Source organism: Taudactylus pleione, unplaced genomic scaffold (genome assembly GCF_031769625.1).
Source record: "Taudactylus pleione unplaced genomic scaffold, aTauple2 ptg000495l, whole genome shotgun sequence".
Lineage (NCBI taxonomy): Eukaryota > Metazoa > Chordata > Amphibia > Anura > Myobatrachidae > Taudactylus > Taudactylus pleione.
In genome coordinates this window covers 1,638,115-1,665,771 of record NW_028284897.1, presented here as the reverse complement: position 1 = coordinate 1,665,771, position 27,657 = coordinate 1,638,115, and the positions used below count along the sequence as shown (strand labels likewise).

The window sequence follows — 27,657 nt, the reverse complement described above, 5'->3', positions numbered from 1 at the left end:
ATAACAGTTATTATGGGAGCGGCGGCCATTTTCCCCTGGTCTGAGCTCTGTCTCCTCTGATCTATTCCCAGCACAGGAACAGGAGAGACGGAGAGAGCAGCCATTGTATTGTTCTGTCTGACTCTGACAGCAGCCAGGTAATATCATTATTATTATTATTATTATTATTATTATTATTATTATTATTATTATTATTATTATTATCATTATTATTATTATTGTTGCTTGTCTACATTCGGAGTACAGACATTGTTATTACTATAATACAGGTGGTGCAGACCCCGTTGTTACAATAATGCAGGTGGGGCAGAACCTGTTGTTACTATAATACAGATGGTGCAGACCCTGTTGTTACTATAATACAGGTGGTGCAGACTCAGTTGTTACTATAATACAGGTGGGGCAGACTCAGTTGGTACTATAATACAGGTGGGGCAGACTCGGTTGATACTATAATACAGTTGGAGCAGACTCGGTTGATACTATAATACAGGTGGGGCAGACTCAGTTGTTACTATAATACAGGTGGCGCAGACCCTGTTGTTACTATAATACAGGTGGTGCAGACTCAGTTGTTACTATAATACAGGTGGGGCAGACTCAGTTGTTACTATAATACAGGTGGCGCAGACCCTGTTGTTACTATAATACAGGTGGTGCAGACTCAGTTGTTACTATAATACAGGTGGGGCAGACTCAGTTGTTACTATAATACAGGTGGAGCAGACCCTGTTGTTACTATAATATAGGTGGAGCAGACCCTGTTGTTACTATAATACAGGTAACACAGACTCAGTTGGTACTATAATACAGGTGGTGCAGACCCAGTTGTTACTATAATACAGGTGGAGCAGACCCTGTTGTTACTATAATATAGGTGGAGCAGACCCTGTTGTTACTATAATACAGGTAACACAGACTCCGTTGTTACTATAATACAGGTGGTGCAGACTCCATTGTTACTATAATACAGATGGTGCAGACCCTGTTGTTACTATAATACAGGTGGTGTAGGCTCTGTTGTTACTATAATACAGGTGGTGCAGACTCAGTTGTTACTATAATACAGGTGGCGCAGGTTCTGATACTATAATACAGGTGGTGCAGACTCAGTTGTTACTATAATACAGGTGGTGCAGGATCTGTTACTATAATACAGGTGGTGCAGTCTCCGTTGTTACTATAATACAGGTGGTGCAGACTCAGTTGTTACTATAATACAGGTGGTGCAGACTCAGTTGTTACTATAATACAGGTGGTGCAGACTCTGTTATTACTATAATACAGGTGGTGCAGTCTCCGTTGTTACTATAATACAGGTGGTGCAGACTCAGTTGTTACTATAATACAGGTGGTGCAGACTCAGTTGTTACTATAATACAGGTGGTGCAGACTCAGTTGTTACTATAATACAGGTGGTGCAGTCTCCATTGTTACTATAATACAGGTGGTGCAGTCTCCATTATTACTATAATACAGGTGGTGCAGTCTCCATTATTACTATAATACAGGTGGTGCAGTCTCCGTTGTTACTATAATACAGGTGGTGCAGTCTCCATTATTACTATAATACAGGTGGTGCAGTCTCCGTTGTTACTATAATACAGGTGGTGCAGTCTCCATTATTACTATAATACAGGTGGTGCAGTCTCCATTATTACTATAATACAGATAGCACAGACCTTGCTTGGTAAGAGACTGCTTTCTGGTGTCTTGGTAGAATACAATTAGTCAGCAATATCTGGTAAATATACACAGTGGAGTCACATTATTATGAGCACCAGCTAATAGCCAGAGTAGCCACCGTGTCCAGCACAGACAGCAGCTAGAGGGTGCTGGTAGGTGGGCACAGGTATATGGAGCCATGCTGACTGCAGTACATCCCACAGCTGCTGGAGGGTGCATGGTGGAGTATCCATAGAGCGAACACAACAATGGTTGCAGGGTGTTTGTTCTCCGATGTTCCTCGACTGACACACCAGCGTCCATCCGTTCGATGAAGCAGAAAACGTGACTCATCAGAGAAGACAACCCTTCACCAATTAGCAGAGATCCAATTCCGATACAGGTGTGAAAATTGAGGCCTTTTCTGGCGATGCACCTTCATTAGCATAGGTGCAGTGACCATCCGTTTGCTTCGGAGCCCCATACGCAGCAGGATTTGCTGAACTGTCATTTTAGACACACGTTTGGTGACCCCCCCAGGTTCATTTTGACGGTGAGCTGCTCCACTGTAGCGTGTCGGTTGGCCCACACGCACCTTCGTAGCCGACGTTCACCTCTCACATCAATGGCACGTGGTGCTCCGCAGTTTCCAAGTCAGTTATACCCAATGGTGCCATTTGTCCAGTCACGATACACCTTCACCCCAGCAGCACGCGAGTTCACAAACTGCGCTGTGTCAGAAATACTGCCACCCTTGGCCAGAGAGCCAGTAATCATCCCTTTCTGCAACTCGGATAAATCGCCCCTTTTACCCATGACCGCAACGGGTGATATGTGTGCAGACGGCCTATCGCACACCTTATATACCCACCAAGCCAGCGCACGCCACGTGACGTACTTCATGGGCTACGCGCTGACGACGTCAAATGCAAGAGGTGGTCATAATAATGTGACTCGACTGTGTATAACGGTAGTGTATAGATCCCATTCACTAGTTGTACCTGGAAGTGATGTGGAGTGAGTCCGGACGTGCGATTCCATGCCCATAAAGGCCACCAAAAGAAGTATTTGTCCCCTCGCAGGATCTCTTTGCTCGCCACGCTTCGGGCACGGGGGCTCGCTTCGCTTCCCACAGGTTTGTATTCTCCATCTATGTCCACGTGCATAGTAGGGAATGACATTGGACAGTAACTGATGATGTCGGTACATCTACAGACGGGGATCTATCCACTACCACATGGAATCCTCCTGAACGGCTCAGCTCACTGCAGCGCCCCCTGCCTCTGTGGAGCTATCAGTACACGTCCTCATTTGGGGGTGGTTGACAGAAAGGGAGAAATTACAGCCTCCTCGTAGGAAGCTGCTGCTGCTCAGGACAGAGTGCAGCCCAGAATCCCTGCAAGGAGCCAGCTCTGCTCCTCAGCACTATCTGCATACACGGTGGGGAAACATGCCCCCTCACCACTACCGTGCCTTCTCCATCACTGTGACCAGATCTGAGGGTAGGGTTACCACCTCTTCATTTTACAGGTTCCTGAGACGTTGCCAAAAACAGCACTGTAAATGCCATAAAGGCCGCTCATGCCCTTTTATATGACTCTTGCCCCCTTGTGCCCCTTCATAAGCCTCAAAGCCCCTTCATATACCTCAGAGCTCCTTATGCCATTATATGCCACCCCAGAGCCCCCACATGCACCTTTATATGCCTCAGAGCCTCCTCACACCCTTTTTTATGCTTTAGAGCCCCCTTGGACCATTTTACATTGGTTGCCTGAAAGTGTGACTCAGTGATAGTGTGATAGTATGCAGCTGGCATCGATAAACCGGAAGAGGTGCCATTATGGAGCTACAGTATGTTAGCCTGCCATTCTGGGTGCTCAAACAGAGCTAGAGTATGTTTGCCATCTACTCTGGGTGCCAGAATGGAGTTTTGAGTACATTAGCAATCTGTTCCTGGTTCTGGATTAGAGCTCTGATAACCTTAACCAACGGTTTTGGGTGTTGGGGTGAGCACTGAGTATGTTAGGCAGGTGTTTGGGCTACCGCAACGGAGCCCTGAGTATTTTAGCTATCTGTTCTGGGAGCCAGAATGTAGCTCTGTGTACAATAGCCAGCAATTCTAGGTGCTGGTATAGGGCTACGAGAACCTTGGCCATTCCTTATAGCTGCCCCAATTGGTTCTACCAGTGCCTTAGCCATCCATTCTGGGTTCAAGACTAGGGCTGTAATTACCTGATCCCTTCATTCCAGCTGCTGGAATTTGTGCTGGAGCAGTAGTTCTATCTGTTTGAGTTGTCAGAATAGATGTTAGGTTACCAATTCCATCTCTTCCAGCTCCGAGAATAGGTGTCTCAGTACCATGGATGTAAATAGAGAATTTGGCCCCACAGCAACATTTTGAAGGGGCCCCTGCAAAACACACACCCAGAGGGAGAGCATCTGCATACAAAGGGCCACAATAACAAGTCATCCTTCACTTTTACCCCAACACTGGGGACAACATCATATCTAGGGAAGGGACTAATAACCCTCTCATCCAGGAAGGCTCAGCCCAACCATGGTTACCAAGTCACTAATAGAGGGGGGCACCTGGGAGTGTCGGTGTAACCTCCTTTACTTGGATCAGGTCCGCTTCCTCAGGCAAATTGCATCAAGTATGTGTCTTGGAGGTCCAGGACTCCTGGCCATGAGGGAGAGACATTGGTGTAACCTCCAGCAATGCCGTGTGGTGGTCACTGAGCAGCCCTATGAAGCTGGGTCAGAGGAACATCTGAGAAACACTGACTTAGGGCCTGATTCAGAACCGACGCTCTGACCAGAGCGCTCGCTCTGAATCAGGGCCCTCCTCCATTATAATGGAGCGTCCCCCTGGACGCTTGTATAGCTGTGGGTCACCACCCACAGCATATACGAGCGTCCAAAAAGATGGCCGCGATGGTCTTGACCATCGGACTTGCGACGGAGACCCTGCGGTAGGGTCTCCCAGCCACAAGCCCTGGAGTGATTTTGGCTCTATCAGAGCCAAAATCACTCCCACTGACATCACTAGTGATGTCAGTGGGGCCGACTTCAGACGGTAGGCATTCCCATGGGAACGCCTCCGTCTGGCAGGTACGTCCCCGGCACGCCCACCAAAGGGGGCATACTGTCAGTCACCATCGACAGCACGCCCCCTTTGCTGCGAGACCCGGAGCGACAGCTTGGCTGTCGCAGTCCGGGTCTCGCGCATGCACACGATGGAGCTCCCTCCGTCGTGCGCATGCACAGTGGGGAACATCGACCCACTTGCGAGCGTACTGTCGCTTGCGAGTGGGTCTGAATGACCCCCTTAGTCTCTATGGCTCTGGGAATGATGGAACTTAGAAGCTCATTCATACACGGACGCTAAGCTGCGCTCTCTCGCAGCCATCAGGGGGCGGATATGCAAATTTCGCGATCGCACAGCCAGGCTAAATTATGCTCTCTATGTCTTAGAGAGCGACGGCAGAGTGAACACTCGCAGGTGTAAGGACGCGCACTTTTCTTTCTTAGCACACGTCATCTCCAGGAACAGTATGATTAATCTGTAACATCAAGAGCCATCACAGCTGCTCGCAGACCTTAAGGTAGACCCTACCCCGCCGCAAGCACTGCGATCACTGCAGGCTGAAATAAAACTAGGTGAAGTGTACAGTGACGCTGACATGCTAATTATGCACGCCCAAAGAACGCTGTTTTGACGCTCGGACACGCCTGCGTTCGCACATCCACTCCCCCTTTTTCCGGAATCGGTATTATTTACCGCTGGACCCCTGCCCGGTGGTTGGAATCCCGACACCAGGAGGCCGGCAGAGGAGGAAATCCCGATCGTCGAAGGTAAGTATAGACTAACCTATTTCTAACCCCCTAACCCTAACCTTTCCCCCCTGTACCTAATCCTAATCCCCCCTCTAAGTGCCTAAACCTAACCCCCCCTTCCCCGCCGCCTAAACCTAAGTCCCCCCAGGGGTGCCTAAAACTAACCCTCCCTCCCCCTAGCCTAACCCTAAGTCCCCCTCGGGAGCCCTAAACCTAACCCCCCCGCGCACGGCTGTACGCAGAGGCGCCCAGCATCACTTTGATCGGGTTGCCGGGCGTCAGTCTCCTTGCGTGTGTGAAATGACAGGTGTCTAGATGTAGATGCCGGTCGTTTAACCCTCGCCGGGATATGACAGTCGGGAAGCCGCTGGCTTCTTGACTGCATACCCTTTTTCCCGGATCATCCCATATTACACCCACAAACGGCACTCTCTGTCACTCAAAGGAACGGCCTGTCTGTGTTCTTCGAGCGAGCACTTCCCCATCGCACAGACTAGTTTGCGCATGTGTATTTTGCCACACATGCATGTGCTGATGGGCGACAATCGCCCATAGCGAGTGAATGCGGCTTAAGGTGCCCACACACATAGCGACATTTTACACGATTTGGTAACGAATCTGGTAAAAAAAAAACCTACAAATCGTGAGTTTATACTCACAAGCACGATGCCGATGCGCGTCCCCCGCTCGTCGTATATCGCATCTTCTGATCAGCCGTGCTGTAGGGCAGATTAATAAATTGGCTGCAAGATAGATCTTTAGTCAGATTGGACATTTTTAACTCCAAATCGTGATCACGACGGCAAGGGAGCTCCCGTGAAAGCTCATGAGGAAATTGGCCATAAAATCGTATCGTGAGGACATCGGTATGTGTGTGGGCACCTTCAGCGTCTGGGTCTGAATCGGCCCCTTAGTGGTCACTCATGTATTTTTATGGGCAACGTGATAGCATAGTGGACAGCATTAGTAATTCACAGCACAAGGGGTCATGAATTAAATTACTGAACAAGGCTCTGTCTGTGTGGATTTTGTATGTTCTCTTTGAGTTTGCATTGGTTTCTTCCAGGTGCTCTGGTTTCCTCCCACTCTCCATAGCCACACTGGTAGGTTAGCTCGCTTCTTTCTAAACTACCTCTAGAACGTGTGTGTATGGGCTGTCTATGTGGTAGGAATGTAGATTTTAAGCTCATCTGGGCAGGGACAGATGTGACTAAATATTCCCTATAAAGCACTGTGTAATATGTGCACACTACATAAATAACTGGTAATAAATAGCTTCTAATAATTATATTCATTCCTAGATTTCTGTGCAGTGAGGCGTCAAATTCTTGTTACTAGAAGTCACGTGAGGGTGAGACGTGTCCTGTATAAATCACTGAGGATGGACAAGGACAGGAGTCACATGACTGAGAGGATACTAAATCTCACCCTGGAGATAATCTACCTGCTGACTGGGGAGGTGAGAGGGTCTGGGGGTGTCACAGTGACATCACTTATATCTATAGTAATAATACAGGGACATGACTGGGGAGGTGAGGGGATCTGGGAGTGTCACAGTGACATCACTTATATCTATAGTAATAATACAAGGACATGACTGGAGGTGAGAGGGTCTGGGAGTGTCCCAGTGACATCACTTATATCTATAGTAATAATACAGGGACATGACTGGGGAGGTGAGGGGATCTGGGAGTGTCACAGTGACATCACTTATATTTATACTAATAATACAGGGACATGACTGGGGAGGTGAGAGGGTCTAGGAGTGTCACAGTGACATCACTTATACCTATAGTAATAATACAGGGACATGACTGCGGAGGTGAGAGGATCTGGGAGTGTCACAGTGACATCACTTATATCTATAGTAATAATACAGAGAGATATAGTATCAGTGCCTTAGTTATCATAGGAGCTGGGATATATTACATTGCTCATGGTATCTTGTTTTGTTTCTTTTCTATCACTGAAATGAAGATGGCAGGAGATGTGCTATATTCTGTCCACTTTCCTATATATGGTAAATAGTTACAGATGGGATAGGGGTTTTATTTGTAAGACAGACCCTTCATGCATATTATGGACTGATGAAACCTTAATAAACAGCTCCATGAGTATAATTTTACCCTTTTATTGATGTCTCCCCCAATAAACAGGGTTACACAGTAGTGAAGAAAACTTCCAGTGAATGTGAGACACCCAGCAGCCGTCTCCGTGTGTCAGGAGGACTGAACAGGACCCAGAGCCCCATCACGGTGCCTCCACCTCACTCACTGATACATGAGAGACACAATGACCAGAGGATTCTGGAACTCACAAACAGGATCATTCAGCTGCTGACTGGAGAGGTGACTGTTGGGAATGGGACATTATACAGTAACACCAGGGGATGTGTCTGGGTGATGACTGGAGAGGTCACTGCTGGGAATGGGACATGATACAGTAACACCAGGGGTTGTGTCTGGGTGATGACTGGAGAGGTGACTGCTGGGAATGGGACATTATACAGTAACACCAGGGGATGTGTCTGGGTGATGAATGGAGAGGTGACTTCTGGGAATAGGACATTATACCGTAACACCAGGGGATATGTCTCGGTGATGACTGTATCATTGTGTGTGCCAGGTTCCTATAAGGTGTCAGGATGTCACTGTCTATGTCTCCATGCAGGAGGAGAAGTATATAGAGGAACACAGGGGTCTGCACAAGGACATGATGAAGGAGAATCACCGGTCCCTCACATCACTGGGTAAGAGGAGACTCATTTGTTGTACAGGGGAGATCAGGTATGGGGGCCTCCTATATACACTTATCATCTGCTAATCACATATATACAATGTACTCAGTCACTGTCTGTCTCCTACAGATGGATCCAGTCACAGAAATACCCCAGAGAGATGTCCCCATCCTCTTAATTCCCAGTATTGTACAGAGGAGAATCACAGGATCCCACAGGAGCATCAGGTAGGTGGGATTTACAGTCTCACCAATATACCAAAGTGACTGTCACTATATGATATGTAGAGAAGCTGTGTGTGTCTTATTATCCAGAATTCTTCTACTTAATGTAATTTCATGAAATCTGACATTTTTAAAATGTTATTTAATTGTTTTGTGGGTTACTTAGGGTGAAATTCTGGCTGATATGAAGACAGAAGATATAGAGGGAGAAGAAGAGACGTATGTGACTGATAATAAGGCAGATGATACAGAGGGAGAAGAGACGTATGTGACTGATATGAAGGCAGAAGATATAGAGGAAGAAAAAGAGACGTATGTGACTGATAATAAGGCAGATGATACAGAGGGAGAAGAAGAGACGTATGTGACTGATAATAAAGCAGATGATACAGAGAGAGAAGAGACGTATGTAACTAATAATAAGGCAGATGATACAGAGGTAGAAGAAGAGATGTATGTGACCGATAATAAGGCAGAAGATACAGAGGGAGAAGAAGAGACGTATGTGACTGATAATAAAGCAGATGATACAGAGAGAGAAGAAGAGACGTATGTGACTGATATGAAGGCAGAAGATACAGAGGGAGAAGAAGAGACGTATGTGACTGATAATAAAGCAGAAGATACAGAGGTAGAAGAGACGTATGTGAGGGGTGATCAGCAGTGTAAGGAGGAGGAAATCCCTACAGATATCGCCACAGGTGAGTAATAAAGACTTATTACAGAAAGGAGTTGCATATTCTCCTTGTGTTGTAGACAGTGCTGTAACTAGCTGTGGATGACCTGTGTCGTCGCAAAGGGCGCAGAGGCTCAGTGTGCAGCACTGTCTACCCCGCTGGTCCCTGTTCCTGGTTAGCAGGGTGCCTACAGCCAGGATTGCTTCTGGATCACCCGCAGAGTATCCTGTGGACTGACTGGCTCCCTGGCCAGTATATGCGGGCAATCGGGCGTCCTTAGGACGGTCATTGTTGCACTTAGTGAAGCAGTGTGTCACGCCCCTTCCGCATGAGGTAATGGTGTTGCACGCTCAGTGGATGGGGCCGGCTTAGGGTGCAACCATGCCCTGCTACAACAAACCCTAATTCTACACGCTCAGCCAAAGGGCTTGGCCTGGCCTACTGATACTACATAGGATTATATGCGGAATATTATTGCTCAATTTGCAATTAACCTGTTACTGTGAAATTTAAATTATATTTAATTTTTGTTTAATGATTTGTTAACTTATGTAGAGTGGTTTTGGGCTGGACCCAGCTGCATAATATACATTTATCATCCATCTGGGGGACACCTTATATCTGGTTATATATAGTGAAGGATGGAGTCGGACACTAGCTAATTGAAAACTGGCTCCCACCCCTATATAACTCCTCCCTTTCCACCATAACACACAGACAAAAAATAGGCGCTGGACTATAACCACCTCAGTGGACCAGGATAAATGTAGGGAGTGTGTAGAGGACCAGGGGATTAATTAGTATAAAGCAGCCATCATAGAGGTGGAGGAATCTGGACCCTCCCAACAATTACCAAGAAATCGAAAGCACAGATAGACAGGCGCTAAAGATACTAATATTTAATAAGAAGACCACAGTAAATAGTAAAATTAAACACTCAAAAAATTAATAAAAATACATATAGGATAGGAAATGCTAAAATGACATATTAATGGGATAATGAAAATAAAAAATAAAGAATAAAAATATATATATAATAACTTTCCACCATAAGCTCAGTCTTGTGTTTAGTGCCTTTGGAGTAAGGCACTAGCTAGATAGGTCCTAGCTTTTAGTTAGGTTTTATTTCTTTATGTTAAAGCTTTGGATTTGGGAGCTTGGTTCCTGGAGAAGCACCAACAGAGAGGGAGTTATATAGATTAGATGGTTTGTATGAACCTGGATCCCACTTTAAAGACGGCCACTGAGAGAGTCACCAAACTACCATGTCCTTGGGTCTCTCTCCATGCCAGACACACATCTGAGGGGGCCGCAGGCATAAAGGTCATATATGTTACTAGTATAAGAATCTTGTTACCATTATACTGCACAGTGCTGTAGAGCAGATTGGCTGGGCCTTGTTATTACAGATCCTGTAGAGTCGGCTTGTCTCACACCTCCAGAGGCTGCTCAGCACAACACTGCTTCAATCCTCAGCGCTGCATTTGGTTTGAGGGTTACAGCAGCAGAGACATGCTGCTGCTTTTAAAGGAGAGAGACTTTGCTGGTTCCAGGCCGTCGCTGACACGTTCAGGCGCACAGCAGTGATGTCATCAGGAGGGGCCACAAGTAGTTTCCAGGCCAGAGATTAAACAGGTGGCCGGATAGATAGAGCGCTGCTGCACATAGAGCCTGCGGCGGGTGGCGTCATTGGCAAGCGCCGGAGGCTATGTGTCAAAGAGTAAATGACTGCTGCACGTGTAATCGCGCAGCGGTGATATCATTAGGCTGAGCCGCAGATGCTGGATGCTATGTTCACAGGTGTCCGGAATTAGCAGGACCCGGCGCCCGGCCACGCATCCACTCCCCCAGGTATTTATTTTGATTAAAATACAGGCTCCTGCAAAGCCAGAGCGCTGAGGTCTGGTGGAAGTCAGAGCAGGCACTGCGTGATGGAGGCCTGACAAGCTAAGCCGTAACCCCGGAGCTCTTTCTATGGGAAGTTAGGTAGCTCTCTGTTTGGAGTAGACTTGTCTTTCTCAGTATGGATAAGCCAGACAAGTGTTCTAAGAAACAAGTCACTGTTTTTACTTGTACAAAATGTTTTTGTTGGTGTTGATCGATGCACCAAATTAGAGGCTGGCCTGCTTCAAAATGGTCAATCGCTAGATGGGTCACTTCTGCTATTAGACAGGCATGTTTTTCCTCGAATATGACAGTTCCAGCCTCAATTCGGGCTAATTCTACTCGTGCTGTTGGAGCTTCTTGGGCTGTACGGCATGGTGCCTCAGTTGAGCAACTCTGAAAATCATCTACAGGACCTGGTCATCCGTACACACTTTCACAAGATTACAAAATGTTACCGCTTCCATACATTCAGCGCAAGAGATGCTAGTGTTGGGCAGAAAATTCTTAGTGCGGTCAGTTCTATGCTTCCCCTGCCCTTAATTGGCTTGCTTTGGTATATGGTATATCACCCATATGTAAGGCATCCCCCAGATGGATGATAAAGGAAATACGATTTTTACTTACCATAAAATCTCTTCCTTGGAGTCCATCTGGGGGATGCCGGGATCCCTCCCTTGTTTTTCATACTGGATAACTGTTGGTTTCTGGTTCTCTCAGTTCTTCCGTGGCTCTCCTCCGGCTTTGTTAAACATTAGATTGAGCTTACGGTGGCTTGGGAGTAGTTATATAGGGGATGGGAGCCGATGGGAACCGGGTGGGAGACGTTTTTTAATTAGTGTCCGACTCCACATAACCCAGATGTAAGGCATCCCCCAGATATACACCACCCATCACTACACATAACCCAGATGTAAGGCATCCCCCAGATATACACCACCCATCACTACACATAACCCAGATGTAAGGCGTCCCCCAGATGTACACCACCCATCACTACACATAACCCAGATGTAAGGCGTCCCCCAGATGTACACCACCCATCACTACACATAACCCAGATGTAAGGCGTCCCCCAGATATACACCACCCATCACTACACATAACCCAGATGTAAGGCGTCCCCCAGATGTACACCACCCATCACTACACATAACCCAGATGTAAGGCGTCCCCCAGATGTACACCACCCATCACTACACATAACCCAGATGTAAGGCGTCCCCCAGATGTACACCACCCATCACTACACATAACCCAGATGTAAGGCGTCCCCCAGATGTACACCACCCATCACTACACATAACCCAGATGTAAGGCATCCCCCAGATGTACACCACCCATCACTACACATAACCCAGATGTAAGGCATCCCCCAGATGTACACCACCCATCACTACACATAACCCAGATGTAAGGCGTCCCCCAGATGTACACCACCCATCACTACACATAACCCAGATGTAAGGCGTCCCCCAGATATACACCACCCATCACTACACATAACCCAGATGTAAGGCATCCCCCAGATGTACACCACCCATCACTACACATAACCCAGATGTAAGGCATCCCCCAGATGTACACCACCCATCACTACACATAACCCAGATGTAAGGCGTCCCCCAGATGTACACCACCCATCACTACACATAACCCAGATGTAAGGCGTCCCCCAGATGTACACCACCCATCACTACACATAACCCAGATGTAAGGCGTCCCCCAGATGTACACCACCCATCACTACACATAACCCAGATGTAAGGCGTCCCCCAGATGTACACCACCCATCACTACACATAACCCAGATGTAAGGCGTCCCCCAGATGTACACCACCCATCACTACACATAACCCAGATGTAAGGCGTCCCCCAGATGTACACCACCCATCACTACACATAACCCAGATGTAAGGCATCCCCCAGATGTACACCACCCATCACTACACATAACCCAGATGTAAGGCATCCCCCAGATGTACACCACCCATCACTACACATAACCCAGATGTAAGGCATCCCCCAGATGTACACCACCCATCACTACACATAACCCAGATGTAAGGCATCCCCCAGATGTACACCACCCATCACTACACATAACCCAGATGTAAGGCGTCCCCCAGATATACACCACCCATCACTACACATAACCCAGATGTAAGGCGTCCCCCAGATGTACACCACCCATCACTACACATAACCCAGATGTAAGGCATCCCCCAGATCTACACCACCCATCACTACACATAAACCAGATGTAAGGCATCCCCCAGATGGACTCCAAGGAAGGGATTTTACGGTAAGATCGTATTTTTATCACAACACTTTATCTGTGCAGCAAGAGCCATATATTGTGTATGTACATTTATTATTGTAATAAAGTAGCTGTACAGTAGTTTACAAATTCAAATTATACATCGTGGACTCACTAATAGTATTATTTACCATTATTTATATGGGTTCAGCATTGCCTTACACAGTATATAAACAGAACACATTGGAAGCCTAACAAGGGAATAGTACAAAAGACTTACAGTACCAAACATTGTAGCATATGGGACACCAGCTATAACAACACTGCAGCTTATACAGTCACAGTAATCACAGAAGCAGCACGGGCTGAGCCCAATGGTTCGGTGCCGCTGTTAGTATTGGGGAGGAGGTGATAGTATAGGTCAGGGGAGCGAAAGCACAGAAGGGAAGAGGGCCCTGCTCATTAGAGATTACAATCTATAGGAGGAGGGGCTGATAGATGGGTCACACAGGAGAGACTGAGTGAGGAGCATAGCGCGGTGGGTTAGGATGAGAGCAGGGAAGCTTTAGTAAAGAAGTAGGTTTTGAAAGTCTGTGGGATGCTTTGGAGAGAGGTGGAGAATCTGAGAGGGTGAGAGTTCCAGCGGTGGGGAGCAACAGGGACAGAGTCTTAAAGGCAGGAGTGGGAGGATATACTGATTTGGGAGGAGAGGCGCCAGGCATTGGTAGAGCAAAGTAGGTGATGGGAGAGTGGAGGGAGATGCAGTTGGAGATGTAGGGGGTGATGATTGGGTGAGGGCTATATAGGTGAGTGTGAGGAGTTTGAATTGGGTTCTGAGAGGGATGGAGAGCCAGTGTAGGACCTGTAGTAGAGGGGAGGCAGAAGCTGTAATTTTAAGAAGTGCCAGGCAGCAGCATTGAGGACAGATTACAGTGAAGAGAGATGGGTGTTGAGGAGGTTACAGTAGCCCAGTCTGGAGTTGAACAGTAAGTGGATGAGGGTCTTAGTTACCTACAGGGTGAGAGAGGGTCTGATCTGAAGATATATTGAAGGTGTGGGAGAGGGACTGAGGGCCTGATTCAGACTTGGGAATAGAGAGAAATATCACTCTCAACTGTGAACCTGAACAAACCATATTGCAATGCAAAGGGTGTAAATACATAAAAAATTTTACATGTGGGGTAAATACTGGCTGCTTTTGCATGTAGCCCACAAATACTGCACAGCTTTATTATTACTCTACAATTTAGATGTCAGTTTGGAAACTCTCCTCCCAAATCTAAATCTCTCTGCACATTTTAAATCTGCCCCACCAGCAGTGCAGCATGGTTTCACCAAGATGATCAGTTGAGAGAGATATCTCACTCTAATCTCAAGTCTGAATCAGGCCCTGAATGTGGGAATTGAAGCAGAGGGCGAGTTAAGGATATCTCCAAGACCGTTGCCTTATGGGATAGAAGAGGTAGTGAGGTTGTCAATGGACAGTAAAATTGAGGAAGGTCAGGGAACGCAGATGGTGGGAAGAAAATCAGCTCGGTCTTAGACATGTTAAGAAAGTGCTGAGACGTCAAGATAATTTGCTCCTCAATGTAAACAATTTTTTCTATTCTCATATATTTGTTTCCAGTACATGGACACACAAGCGCGAATACCTCGCAGGGAGATCTCATCACGTCACCAGATTTTAAAATAGAAGATAAGAACATAAGACAAGATTCTTCAGGAGAAACTCCAATTACCCTAAATATACATCCAGCACTTCACAGTGCGGATATGTCATTTGATCCCTCTAATCATGAGGAACTTTCTCCAGATAAATCAGATCTTGTTACACACAGTACAGCTCATATAGGTGATATATTATCTTGTTCTAAATCTGGTAAAAGTTCTATATGTCAGTCAGTTTCTGTTACACATCAGAGAAGTCACACAGGTGAGAGGCCATTTCTATGTTCTGAGTGTGGCAAACGTTTTACACATAAATCACATCTTGTCAGACATATGGTAACACACACAGGTGAGAAACTATTTCCATGCTCTGAGTGTGGGAAATGTTTTACACAGAAATCATATCTTGTTATACATCAGAGAAGTCACACAGGTGAGAGACCATTTTCATGTCCTGAGTGTTGGAAATGTTTTAGAGCTAAATCAACTCTTGTTATACATCAGAGAAGTCACACAGGGGAGAAACCATTTCCATGCTCAGAGTGTGACAAATGTTTTACACGGAAATCATTTCTTGTTATACATCAGAGAAGTCACACAGGGGAGAAACTGTTTCCATGCTCTGAGTGCGGGAAATGTTTTACTCTAAAATCAGAACTTGCTAGACATCAGATACACCACACAGGGGAGAAACCATTCCCATGCTCTGACTGTGGTAAATGTTTCATACAGAAATCAAAACTTGTTACACATCAGAGAAGTCACACAGGTGAGAGGCCATTTCCATGCTCTGAGTGTGGGAAATGTTTTACACAGAAATCATATCTTGTTAGACATCAGAGAAGTCACACAGGTGAGAAACCATGTCCATGTGCTGAGTGTGGGAAATGTTTTAGACATGAATCAAGTCTTGTTACACATCAGAGAAGTCACACAGGTGAGAGGCCATTTCCATGCTCTGAGTGTGGGAAATGTTTTACACAGAAATCACTTCTTGTTAGACATAAGATGACACACACCGGTGAAAAGCCATTTCCATGCTCTGAGTGTGGGAAATGTTTTACTTATAAATCAGAACTTGTTATACATCAGACAGCTCACACAGGGGAGAAACCATTTCCATGCTCTGAGTGTGGGAAATGGTTTACACGGAAATCATCTCTTGTTAAACATCAGAGAAGTCACACAGGTGAGAAACCATTTCCATGCTCTGAATGTGGGAAATGTTTTAAGAATAAATCACATGTTCTGAGACATCAGAGAACTCGACACAGGGAGAATACAATTTCAGTTAGCTAATATTCATTGACCCTACTTGCTGCTCAGAGCACAATCCAGATGTGTAGAGGAAAAACACAATGAATAGAGTTTAAAAATTAAGTAAAGAACATTATGTAGGCGGTATCTAGTGACAGTCAATGCAATGCTGCTAATCCATACGTAGTGTTCATTCTATCACCCTGCACCCTCACAGCCTGTGTAGTTCCTCTTTTGTACCTGGAGTGTCGCTCTCTGCTCTGGTGCTTCTAGCAAACTCTGGTCTGTATCATAGCAGTTTGTTGCATCAGCTGAGAGTGGTAGAGTCACCAGAGCAGAGAGCGACACCCCAGGCAGGAAAGAGGAACTACACGGGTTAAGACTGGTGCAGGGTGCTAGAATGAACACTACATACGCTATAGTCACCCGTAAACGAAGTACAGCAGCGGGAAGTGGAGGCGACGCAGTGAGAGCATTGATCACAGCGTCATCAGTCACCAGGAGTGTCTGCAGGTCACATATAAAGAGCTAATAACACTAACTATACATGATGGTACAGAGATAATAACACTAACTGTATATGATGGCAGCGTAATAACACTGTAACTGTATATGATGGTACAGAGATAATAACACTGACTGTATATGATGGCACAGAGATAATAACACTAACTGTATATGATGGTACAGAGCTAATAACACTGTAACTGTATATGATGGTACAGAGATAATAACACTAACTGTATATGATGGTACAGAGATAATAACACTAACTGTATATGATGGTACAGAGATAATAACACTGTAACTGTATATGATGGTACAGAGATAATACTATAACTGTATATGATGGTACAGAGATAATAACACTAACTGTATATGATGGTACAGAGATAATAACACTGGAACTGTGTATGATGTTACACATATAATAACACTGTAACTGTATATGATGGTACAGAGATAATAACACTAACTGTATATATGATGGTACAGAGCTAATAACACAGTAACTGTATATGATGGTACAGAGATAATAACACTGTGACTGTATATGATGCTACAGAGCTAATAACACTGTAACTGTATATGATGGTACAGAGATAATACTGTAACTGTATATGATGGTACAGAGATAATAACACTAACTGTATATGATGGCAGCGTAATAACACTAACTGTATATGAGGGTACAGAGATAATAACACTAACTGTATATGATGGCAGCGTAATAACACTAACTGTATATGATGGCAGCGTAATAACACTAACTGTATATGAGGGTACAGAGATAATAACACTAACTATACATGATGGTACAGAGATAATAACACTGTAACTGTATATGATGGCAGCGTAATAACAACCATTCTGGGGAGACTCATCCTAGCTGGAGTTTCTACATCCTCACAGGGCCCCAATAGATCCCACCAATTGGTATTTATTGCGCTACCATCATATACAATATAAGAAGAAGGTGGAGCCGCTGAGCCTGAACCAGTTACTGAAATATATTAGAGGCAGGAATATGCATATACATCTATGATACATCTATAATACCAGATTACAGTATAACACACAGACAGAGGGAGAAGGAATGTTCCTATAATGGTGCACATAAATAGAAGTAATCATACATAAAATGTAACTTTTATTATTAAGTTATTAAAGACCTTGCTTAGAAAAATATTAAAATCAATTAGATAGAGTCTAAGGGCCGGATTCAATAAGAGGCAAAAAGTGCAGTTTGGAGATAAGTTTCCGCGGGTTCGGACTTTCCGCCTGTTTTCAAAGTATTTCCAAATTCAATTCCAGGCGGATTTCGCCTTCGCGGTAACTCAATGCATTGTAATAGGCGGAAAAGTATCTCCTATAAATAGCAGGTGAAAAGAAGTGCAAAATCTTTATTTTGGGGTTCAAACATGGGGAAACGACTCAGACCCCTTGGGACAGCCCCCAAAGGACAAATCAACCAAAAAACTTTTTTTTAAAAAACCAAAATACCCCAAAGTGGGGGTCAAGCATAAAAACTAGCAAAATAGACTTCTTGTTGGTCTGCAAGGATGGGTCAGGTGTTTTTAGGATTGTAGGTGGGTTTTTCACATTTTTTAAAAAGTTCACTTTAGAGCCTTAAAATATGCTAGCACCCATTTTCAAGTACCCAAAATTTGCCTGGAGCACATATTTCCACCTACAAATACTGCTTTAAATCATTTTTCACCACTTTTACAAAGACGCTAAAAGCAAGCAATTTACCCAACTTACTGTAAGTACCCCAAATTAGCACACATGTATATTCATTTCCTTTGTCGGGGCATGTTTTTGGGGGGAACAGACTGATTCCCCCATTTGTTTCAGTACTTTCTGCCTGTTCCGCATTCGCCGTTTCCCGTTTTCGCCTGCTTTGGAATTGAATAAGGCGAAAAGCCGGGACGTGTGCAAAAAGTTTTCACCTTTGAAACTGGTTAATGAGGCTGAAAATCAGACAGGTGAAACCTCTCCGACTTTTCGCGTCTGATTGAATACGGACCTAAGATGGTGAACAGTAATGATTAGAAAAGTGATGTTTTATAAAACGCTCATCCTCTATATGCTGCAATCCTGTAATAAAGTGATTATACATTCATTCAAAGTATTTGTAACTCTCATTTGTCATTCCATGTGTGTGTGATTGTACATCATATACTGAGAGCATGTCTGTAATCACTATATCCCTCTAGTGTATTATATAATTACAGTGTAACACATAGACAAAGGTAACTCTCATTTGTCATTCCATGTGTGTGTGATTGCACATATACTGAGAGCATGTCTGTAATCACTATATCCCTCTAGTGTATTATATAATTACAGTGTGACACATAGACACAGGTAACTCTCATTTGTCATTCTATGTGTGTGTGATTGCACATCATATACTGAGGGCATGTCTGTAATCACTATATCCCTCTAGTGTATTATATAATTACAGTGTGACACATAGACAAAGGTAACTCTCATTTGTCATTCCATATGTATGTGATTGCACATCATATACTGAGAGCATGTCTGTAATCACTATATCCCTCTAGTGTATTATATAATTATAATGTGACACATAGACAAAGGTAACTCTCTTTTGTCATTCCATGTGTGTGTGATTGCACATCATATACTGAGAGCATGTCTGTAATCACTATATCCCTCTAGTGTATTATATAATTACAGTGTGACACATAGACACAGGTAACTCTCATTTGTCATTCCATGTGTGTGTGTGATTGCACATCATATACTGACAGCATGTCTGTAATCAATATATCCCTCTAGTGTATTATATAATTAGTGTGACACATAGACATAGGTAACTCTCATTTGTCATTCCATGTGTGTGTGATTGTACATCATATACTGAGAGCATGTCTGTAATCACTATATCCCTCTAGTGTATTATATCATTACAGTGTGACACATAGACACATGGAATGATAAATGAGAGTTACCTGTGTGTGTGATTACACATCATATACTGATAGTATGTCTGTAATCACTATACTCCTCTAGTGTATTATATAATTACAGTGTGACACATAGACACAGGTAACTCATTTGTCATTCCATGTGTGTGTGATTGCACATCATATACTGAGAGCATGTCTGTAATCACTATATCCCTCTAGTGTATTATATCATTACAGTGTGACACATAGACATAGGTAACTCTCATTTGTCATTCCATGTGTGTGTGATTGCACATCATATACTGAGAGCATGTCTGTAATCACTATATCCCTCTAGTGTATTATATCATTACAGTGTTACACATAGACATAGGTAACTCTCATTTGTCATTCCATGTGTGTGTGACTGTACATCATATACTGAGAGCATGTCTGTAATCACTATTTCCCTCTAGTGTATTATATAATTACAGTGTGACACAGACACAGGTAACTCATTTGTCATTCCATGTGTGTGTGATTGCACATCATATACTGAGAGCATGTCTGTAATCACTATATCCCTGTAGTGTATTATATCATTACAGTGTTACACATAGACATAGGTAACTCTCATTTGTCATTCCATGTGTGTGTGATTGTACATCATATACTGAGAGCATGTTTGTAATCACTATATCCCTCTAGTGTATTATATAATTACAGTGTGACACATAGACATAGGTAACTCTCATTTGTCATTCCATGTGTGTGTGATTGCACATCATATACTGAGAGCATGTCTGTAATCACTATATCCCTCTAGTGTATTATATCATTACAGTGTGACACATAGACATAGGTAACTCTCATTTGTCATTCCATGTGTGTGTGATTGCACATCATATACTGAGAGCATGTCTGTAATCACTATATCCCTCTAGTGTATTATATCATTACAGTGTGACACATAGACATAGGTAACTCTCATTTGTCATTCCATGTGTGTGTGATTGTACATCATATACTGAGAGCATGTCTGTAATCACTATATCCCTCTAGTGTATTATATAATTACAGTGTGACACATAGACAAAGGTAACTCTCATTTGTCATTCCATGTGTGTGTGATTGCACATCATATACTGAGAGCATGTCTGTAATCACTATATCCCTGTAGTGTATTATATCATTACAGTGTGACATATAGGATGTTGAATCCTAACTTTTACCTGGTGTTCCATTGTTGCATAAAGTAATAGACTCCAATCCAGTACACTTAAGAATTTGTCATTTATTAAATAAATAGATCTAGACCTTAACTGGGAGCACATATCCCTACGGTTATAATGCAGCAAATAAACATGATTGATTAGAGTACAGAGGTTTTATACCTTCTATTACAATCTTCAGGTAATATGCCCACTTACATCATACTCCTAAATTTTCTAATTATTCCACATTATACAAGCAAATAACATTTGGCATATTCAAATATAACATTTATCCTGATAGACATAGTTTACTCTTGTTGCCTTGTTCCTTTGGCAAACAAATAGAAATAGATTCCTTTATGAAATGCTCATTGTGCTGTGCATCACTATATTTGGTCACTATGTTTCTCTTAGCCCAGAATTATACGTAAATGATCAAACTCCTTAAAGACATCTCAACTCATTTTACTTAGTATTGCTAAGTTTGTACAAAGCAAAATGGCTGTGCAAAGGCCATATTGAATTTCATGAGCTGTATTCACTATAAAGCATATGTAAATATGGAATTATATAAAATATAATGTTTCTTATAAATTAAGTTTCCACAATTCCACCCTTAGGTATACACATTTTACATGTGCTATATCTTGTAAATTACATCGGAATGTAATGTTCATCAACCTCCATTTCTTGGATGTTTTCACTTTTGTCGGTTCTCATTTTTTAAGTAACCATCTGAATACAGCATAGGCCAAAACTATAGAATGCATAGAACCAGGATTAAAATCTCAAGAATAAACTTTGTCAGTAGATAAAATATGTTTGAAAAACCACTTTTCTAAACCTGAGAAATCAAAAACTAGAATCTAATCATGATCATCATAAATTATTTTCAAAATCTTTATCAAAATGTATTCATTCAAATTCTTCTTTGTATATTATAAGCCTCATTTATGTAATTGATAATAATGACTTCTTCATCTGTAGTATCATTGGTCAAATACTTTCAACAACGAATTCCAAGATTTGTATAAAAAAATTAGACAATATCCTCCAGTCTGCACAATTAAGCGATCAATTATGGACAGTGCTGTAGTAACAGTTCATTCAGGAATGTTTTTAATTCATGTCCAACATAACTATAAAGTCCTATCATAAAGTTCAGTCTCATTGTCAATAAAATTGTCCAGTTCAATAATTTCATGTTGATTATCCAAATATCCCAAATTACCATACGTACGGATGTTAGCAAAGGTGGTGCCAACACGATGTCTCACAAGTATCAATCCGGGAAATTGATCTTTTATTCACTGGATCAATGAACCTTTTAGAACGTCTGGCATCCTGCAAAAGAACTTTTCACACATTATCATGAGTTATAACATAAAATTGTAGTATCAGTCTGCTTAAATAGAAAATATCTTCAAAATTAATTAGCAAACATTTGTAGGCATACTTTCCACATATATAATAAATATTATTTAGTAGAAGAACATAAAACCCAAATATCATGGTAACAACTATCATTCAATAGCCAATATGTCTGACTTATATAATCTGTCTCACTATTTGGAAAACTCACTATTAGAACTAATCACTAGCAGTGTACAATCAAATGCCTCATTGTAAAAGTCTATTACACATAATAAGCTTTCAGCTCTTTTAAAATCTTCCTTACATTGTTCAATACAGCGATAAACTTAGAGTTTGTACACAGTAATGATCTTATTAAAATATTCTGACTCAACATTTTCCTACTTGTATGGAGTGTTCTAGCATTGGAATAGTAACCATTCCTGCAGTCATCCAAATCTGAGGTGTAGTCTGCTTCATTTCATAAACTATCTTATTACAATAAAAAGGAATGCGTTCACTTACATATGGATCTAACACAATCACTAGTGGTTTTGTCACGTTATAGTTATCAGTAACCCTTTTTCTTCACAACTTTTAATTACACAATCCTCACTCTGTTTCTATGGTAACTATCTTAGTAATTTCAGTATATTTCAACTCAACAATGGCACAAATTCAACTATTAGTAGCATTTAATACTTTACCCATCAATGAATAAGTTTGTAGAATTGGATATTCTTTTGAGTAATATTCATAGTATACACCTTTGTTCTGGTGATTTAGTACAGTAATCACAAATTCACTTTTCAATAGCTTCCCGACACCGTTCATATTCCCTGCTTATAAAAGAGGAAGGAAAGGACTTATTAGAATAAACCCCATTATCCACACTACTGGATGTGTACTCATACCATAAACCTTTGCTCACCCTCTCTCCAGAAAAAAAAAGTCAATGTTACAATAAACACGAATGTTTCAGCTACTAGCTAAGGAAAATTAAAAGTTTTCTTTGTTAGTCTATAGGCAGAGTCTATTGTAAGCAATCATCTCAATCTTGATGGAAGAGTTCTCATAAATGCAACTCAGTCTCTATATCTCAGTCTTTATATCAGCACTTGAGTCTGAGTCTTTTAGTCCCCTTTAAGCTCGGATCTCTCTGACCTTTTTCAATGTGAGCCGTGGATCCAGGTGTCCTTCTCAGCAACCTTTATAGCTGTACCTGTTGTCAGCATTACTTTGCCATGCCAAGGACCATCCCATTGATCTGTAACGGAACCAGAACATAAGGAAAACTTCTCATCATACCATAGTCTCTAGGCTGTATTTCATCTTCTGGAACAAATGCCGGGATTTGTTGAATATCCTGTTGAGCTTCCAAAGATCTTCTTATAGCTGCTTAGACAATGGTATAACATATTGAACAGTCAAATCATGTTGCAATTTCAAATCAGACTTTGGTTTAGTAACATCTTGATTGTAGTCCAAATAAACAGTAAATAAGGAGAGAGATTGAGATGAGGCTTAGGTGTGATTCTAATACTATGAAGCACCAAATGTAGGCCTTCAGACAATGCCATTCCTGTCTCCTTTGTAAGTTTAACTAGCCTATTTTTTATAACACCATTAAGTCTAATATGACGTGTAACTTTAATTCTATTCCCATAATTTCACACATTTTCTGAAACACTTCCCCTGACATAATGAGTTCCCCTTTTACTATCAATAACACTCGGTAAACCATGTCTACATACAAATTCCTGCAAAATCTCTTTCTAAGCATCTCGGAGCTGTAAACTCCGCAGTATCTAAAAACATGTCAACAACATACTTGAAAACATCCTGAAAACTTGACAAGAGCATACTTTAATCCCCTTTTACTTTGGTAAGTGAATAAAATCAATTTACAGTATCTGTAATACTTAGCAAATGTTTTAGTAGTTACCTTCTTCTCTACATTGTTTATCAACTTTCACATTTAGCTCTGGCTGGAGCATACTAGTAAGATTGTACAATGCAACTCATATTATCTGCTCCTAACTGTACTAACCCATGAACACATTCTACAAGGGCTGCTCATATTTTTAATTCCTCTCAAAAACCCAATACGATATTCTTTTGTAAAAAGCTTTAATTTCCTAACATTGCCCTCACTGTATTTTTCTAATATTGTCTCAGTTTGTCAAATGTGATATCCTTAAACACCATCAACTGAGTTTCTACATCTGGCTCGTCATATATACTAAATTGCCTCTCATACTACCCTGTCAGCTAATATGTTCCCCATGGAAATAATATCAGTCTGTCTAGTATATGCCTGACACTTAATTACTGCAACTTACTTTGGTAAACATATCGCTTCTATCAGTTCTTTACCTGTTTGTGCATGTGAAATGAGAGTTCCCTGAGCTATGCGGTAACCCCTATGCTTCCAGTTGCTCTAATCAATGCTGTACATTCAGCTAACTACATTGAGTATGGTAGTTACTACATATCCTGTCACCAAACAAACTTCATGTGTCTGTCTGTAACAGCTCTCATCAGTAAAGAGAACCAAGTCAGGATTATCTAATTAAGCTTCAGCTAAAACAAACATTGCTGAAGTTTCCATTGTTGAAAACTATTTTTATATTTCATTATTGCAAACATGTTCATTGTCTTCCTTTTTCCTCACCATCAACCATATTCCCCCCTGTTGAGGATAAAGACGATCAATGTAGCACAATTCAAAATATGACATCTGTGATCTCCCATCGAGAAAATCTGGCTGTAGGAACATGTTTAAGTGGAGCATTATTAAATATCTGAACAATAGTATGTAACACAAATAGATGCAATTCATCTTAACAATAAATACCACCCTTTAAGGATATAAATGTCTTCGACCTGATGGTAAACAATGTCCTGTACATTTAAACTCATCAGTATACAGTTGGATTTTGTCTCATTAAACTTTGTAACCTGCTTCTGCAAAAAAACCACAACAGCTTAGTATCTCTTACTGAAGTCTGAAACAACTTAGAATATAACAATAAATCACTGTTAGATTAGGACTGAGTCATCTGTAAGAGCAAAAAAAGATTGCAGATTCTTCTTTACATATTGTAAACTGTGACATTATAAAACATATTACCTCTGTCTCTTTAAAACACTTTGTAGATACTGTGTATCTAATAAAAAAGTATGTCTCATAACCTTCTTTCATTAGTACTCTGCTCAGGTACAAAAGAAAACTATGATGCAAGAATACAACACAATCCTATGCTATAAAAGAGTTAAAGCATTTTATCCCCTTGAAACAAACTTTTCTCAGATCTGGGAGGGATATACATATATGGTGGTAACATACACTGATGTACTAAGTACACAGACGGACAATTTCTCACTCTGAAAATATTCAAACAAGTAAAACAATTACAATTATGGTTACATTTATCTGCATGAAAGTTTACAATCCTGCTCTGTATATAAGAAGTATATAGGATCATATTTCTGTCACTAATAGTCCACTTTCAACTACATTTTTCTAAAAACTCTTTATCTAAAAATTCATACGTTTTTTTCCTGTTTCTCTTCGCTGTAAGATATTACTCCTATGCCGTTCTAAAGTTAACAATTATGTTAAAGGATTGTTCTTTTCACTCCAGATATTGAATTGTTACCCTATTACATAACGTAATGCATCATTCAACCTATCCATAAAAAGTCCCTTAATTATATAAGCAACCTATGTAATCTTTAAGATTTACCAATAATCTCTAATAATTATCAGCAACTGGTTCAAACATTTCTTATTTAGTCCAGTATAACGTAGCATTAAAGATTTGGTTTATTGGCAGTAATAATATCAACACTTTTATCTCATAAATCACATTTCCAATCTTTTCCAATAGGTTCATGTAACAATGACAATGTAAGAAATCTCTAAGTATCTACAGCAGCAAAAAAAGAGTCTGCTATACTTGTCCCAGCAGCATGTATCATGTATTTATTTAGGAAAGTGTAGGGTTTAAGGACTAGAACTACGCATGCACACAGGCTGATCTCTGCATTTAGATTACTCATACCAATTATGTAAACATTACAAATTCACACTTTCTGCTGCACTTTTAAAGAGATGCAGTTTGCTATTATTTACAGTATTTCTTTAATTATTATTTATTCTACCCAAGTTAAACTATTTCTACTAAATGTTCCATATAATGGAAAACACATTTTATCATCTCTTGTCATTTAACATAACTCATCATAGTACTGCACGTACTCAGGATAAGCTGTTCTATGATCGCCTTTTTTCTCCAAGCAAATACCAGCACTCATACTGATTTACAGTCTGTATTACCACTTGGGACACATCTGTCTTACGAAACACAGGCACCCACTCCAGAATAACTTCACATAGTCTTCACTACACAAATATTAAAATACATAATCTCTAAATTAATTATTCTTCTCACCTGAGCTGTGGGTGATCAGTCCACATTCTAAAATTATTACAGTATCTCAATACAATGAACTTTATTTTTAGCAATATTACTTAAATGCAACAACAATGTAAAATCATCTCTGAGTTCAACTTTAGCTACATCCACTGGTCACCTGTTTCCTCTCACATAACATCTTGGAGCACAGAATACGTATATGAATACAAACATTTCTATACTCACCGATATATAAGATGGGATGTTCCAGCTGCTGGCCACACAGCAGGCACAGACACTTCTCTCCACTTGTTGAGGAAGTGAAGAAACGACAGGTGTAGGTGTTGTAAAGGTATCTCAGCAGTGCCTCCAGCTGTTTAATCCTTTTACCTGGTGTTTCATTGTTGCACAAAGTAATATAGACTCCAATCCAGTACACTTAAGAATTTGTCATTTATTAATTAAATAAATAGATCTAGCCCTTAACTGGGATCGCATATCCCCCAGGGTTATAATGCAAAATAACAATGATTGACTTTATTACAGAGTTTATTATATCTTTCTATTACAATATTCAGGTAATACGCCCCCTTACATCATCCATCTAGAACATTTTACATTATTCCACATTATGCAAGCATATAACGACATTTGGCATATTCAGATATAACATTCAGCAGTTAGACATAGTTTATTCTTGTTGGCTCGTTCCTTTGGCAAACAAAAAGAAATAGATTCATTTATGAGATGCTCTATCACTATATTTGGTGCGTACATTTCTCTTAGACCAGAATTATATGTAAATGGACAAGCTCTTGTACCATTCTTCAGATAAACACTTTCATAGAGAGTTGTCCTTAAAGATATCTCAACTCATTTTACTTATTATTACTAAGTTTGTACAAAGCAAAATGGCTGTGCAATGGCCATATTGAATTTCATGAGCTGTATTCACTATAAAGCATATGTAAGTATAGAATTATGTAAAATATGTTCCTTATAAATTAAGCTTCAACAAAGAGATACATTGTACAAAACGTT

At 41.5% G+C, this 27,657-nt stretch overlaps 3 protein-coding genes across 3 annotated transcripts in view; 2 read left to right on the top strand and 1 right to left on the bottom strand.

Annotated features, from left to right (window-relative positions):
- The window catches only part of LOC148502509 (uncharacterized), a 97,756-nt gene extending 81,380 nt beyond the window's left edge, over window positions 1-16,376 (top strand). The window contains exon 10 of the mRNA XM_088449770.1: window positions 15,263-16,376. Within this exon, the coding sequence (XP_088305896.1) occupies window positions 15,263-16,251 (989 nt within the window). The 3' untranslated portion in view covers window positions 16,252-16,376. The remainder of the gene's footprint in view (window positions 1-15,262) is intronic.
- LOC148502505 (uncharacterized) overlaps window positions 1-27,657 on the bottom strand; it is a 346,350-nt gene that overhangs the window by 6,709 nt on the left and 311,984 nt on the right. The window lies entirely within an intron of this gene.
- On the top strand, window positions 40-14,977 carry LOC148502510 (uncharacterized). The gene is made up of 8 exons (XM_088449788.1): window positions 40-137; window positions 6,804-6,961; window positions 7,659-7,850; window positions 8,128-8,251; window positions 8,369-8,466; window positions 8,630-8,779; window positions 11,339-11,539; window positions 14,912-14,977. Exons 2-8 carry the CDS (start codon window positions 6,884-6,886, stop codon window positions 14,975-14,977), a joined length of 909 nt encoding a protein of 302 aa, XP_088305914.1. The 5' UTR covers window positions 40-137; window positions 6,804-6,883.

Bases quoted from the DNA above. Each gene is read 5' to 3' on its own strand.
- LOC148502510 (XM_088449788.1), top strand. From the start codon at position 6,884: ATGGACAAGGACAGGAGTCACATGACTGAGAGGATACTAAATCTCACC. The intron at 6,962-7,658 runs GTGAGAGGGTCT...CCCAATAAACAG, and splicing joins TCTACCTGCTGACTGGGGAG to GGTTACACAGTAGTGAAGAA. The intron at 7,851-8,127 runs GTGACTGTTGGG...TGTGTGTGCCAG, and splicing joins TTCAGCTGCTGACTGGAGAG to GTTCCTATAAGGTGTCAGGA.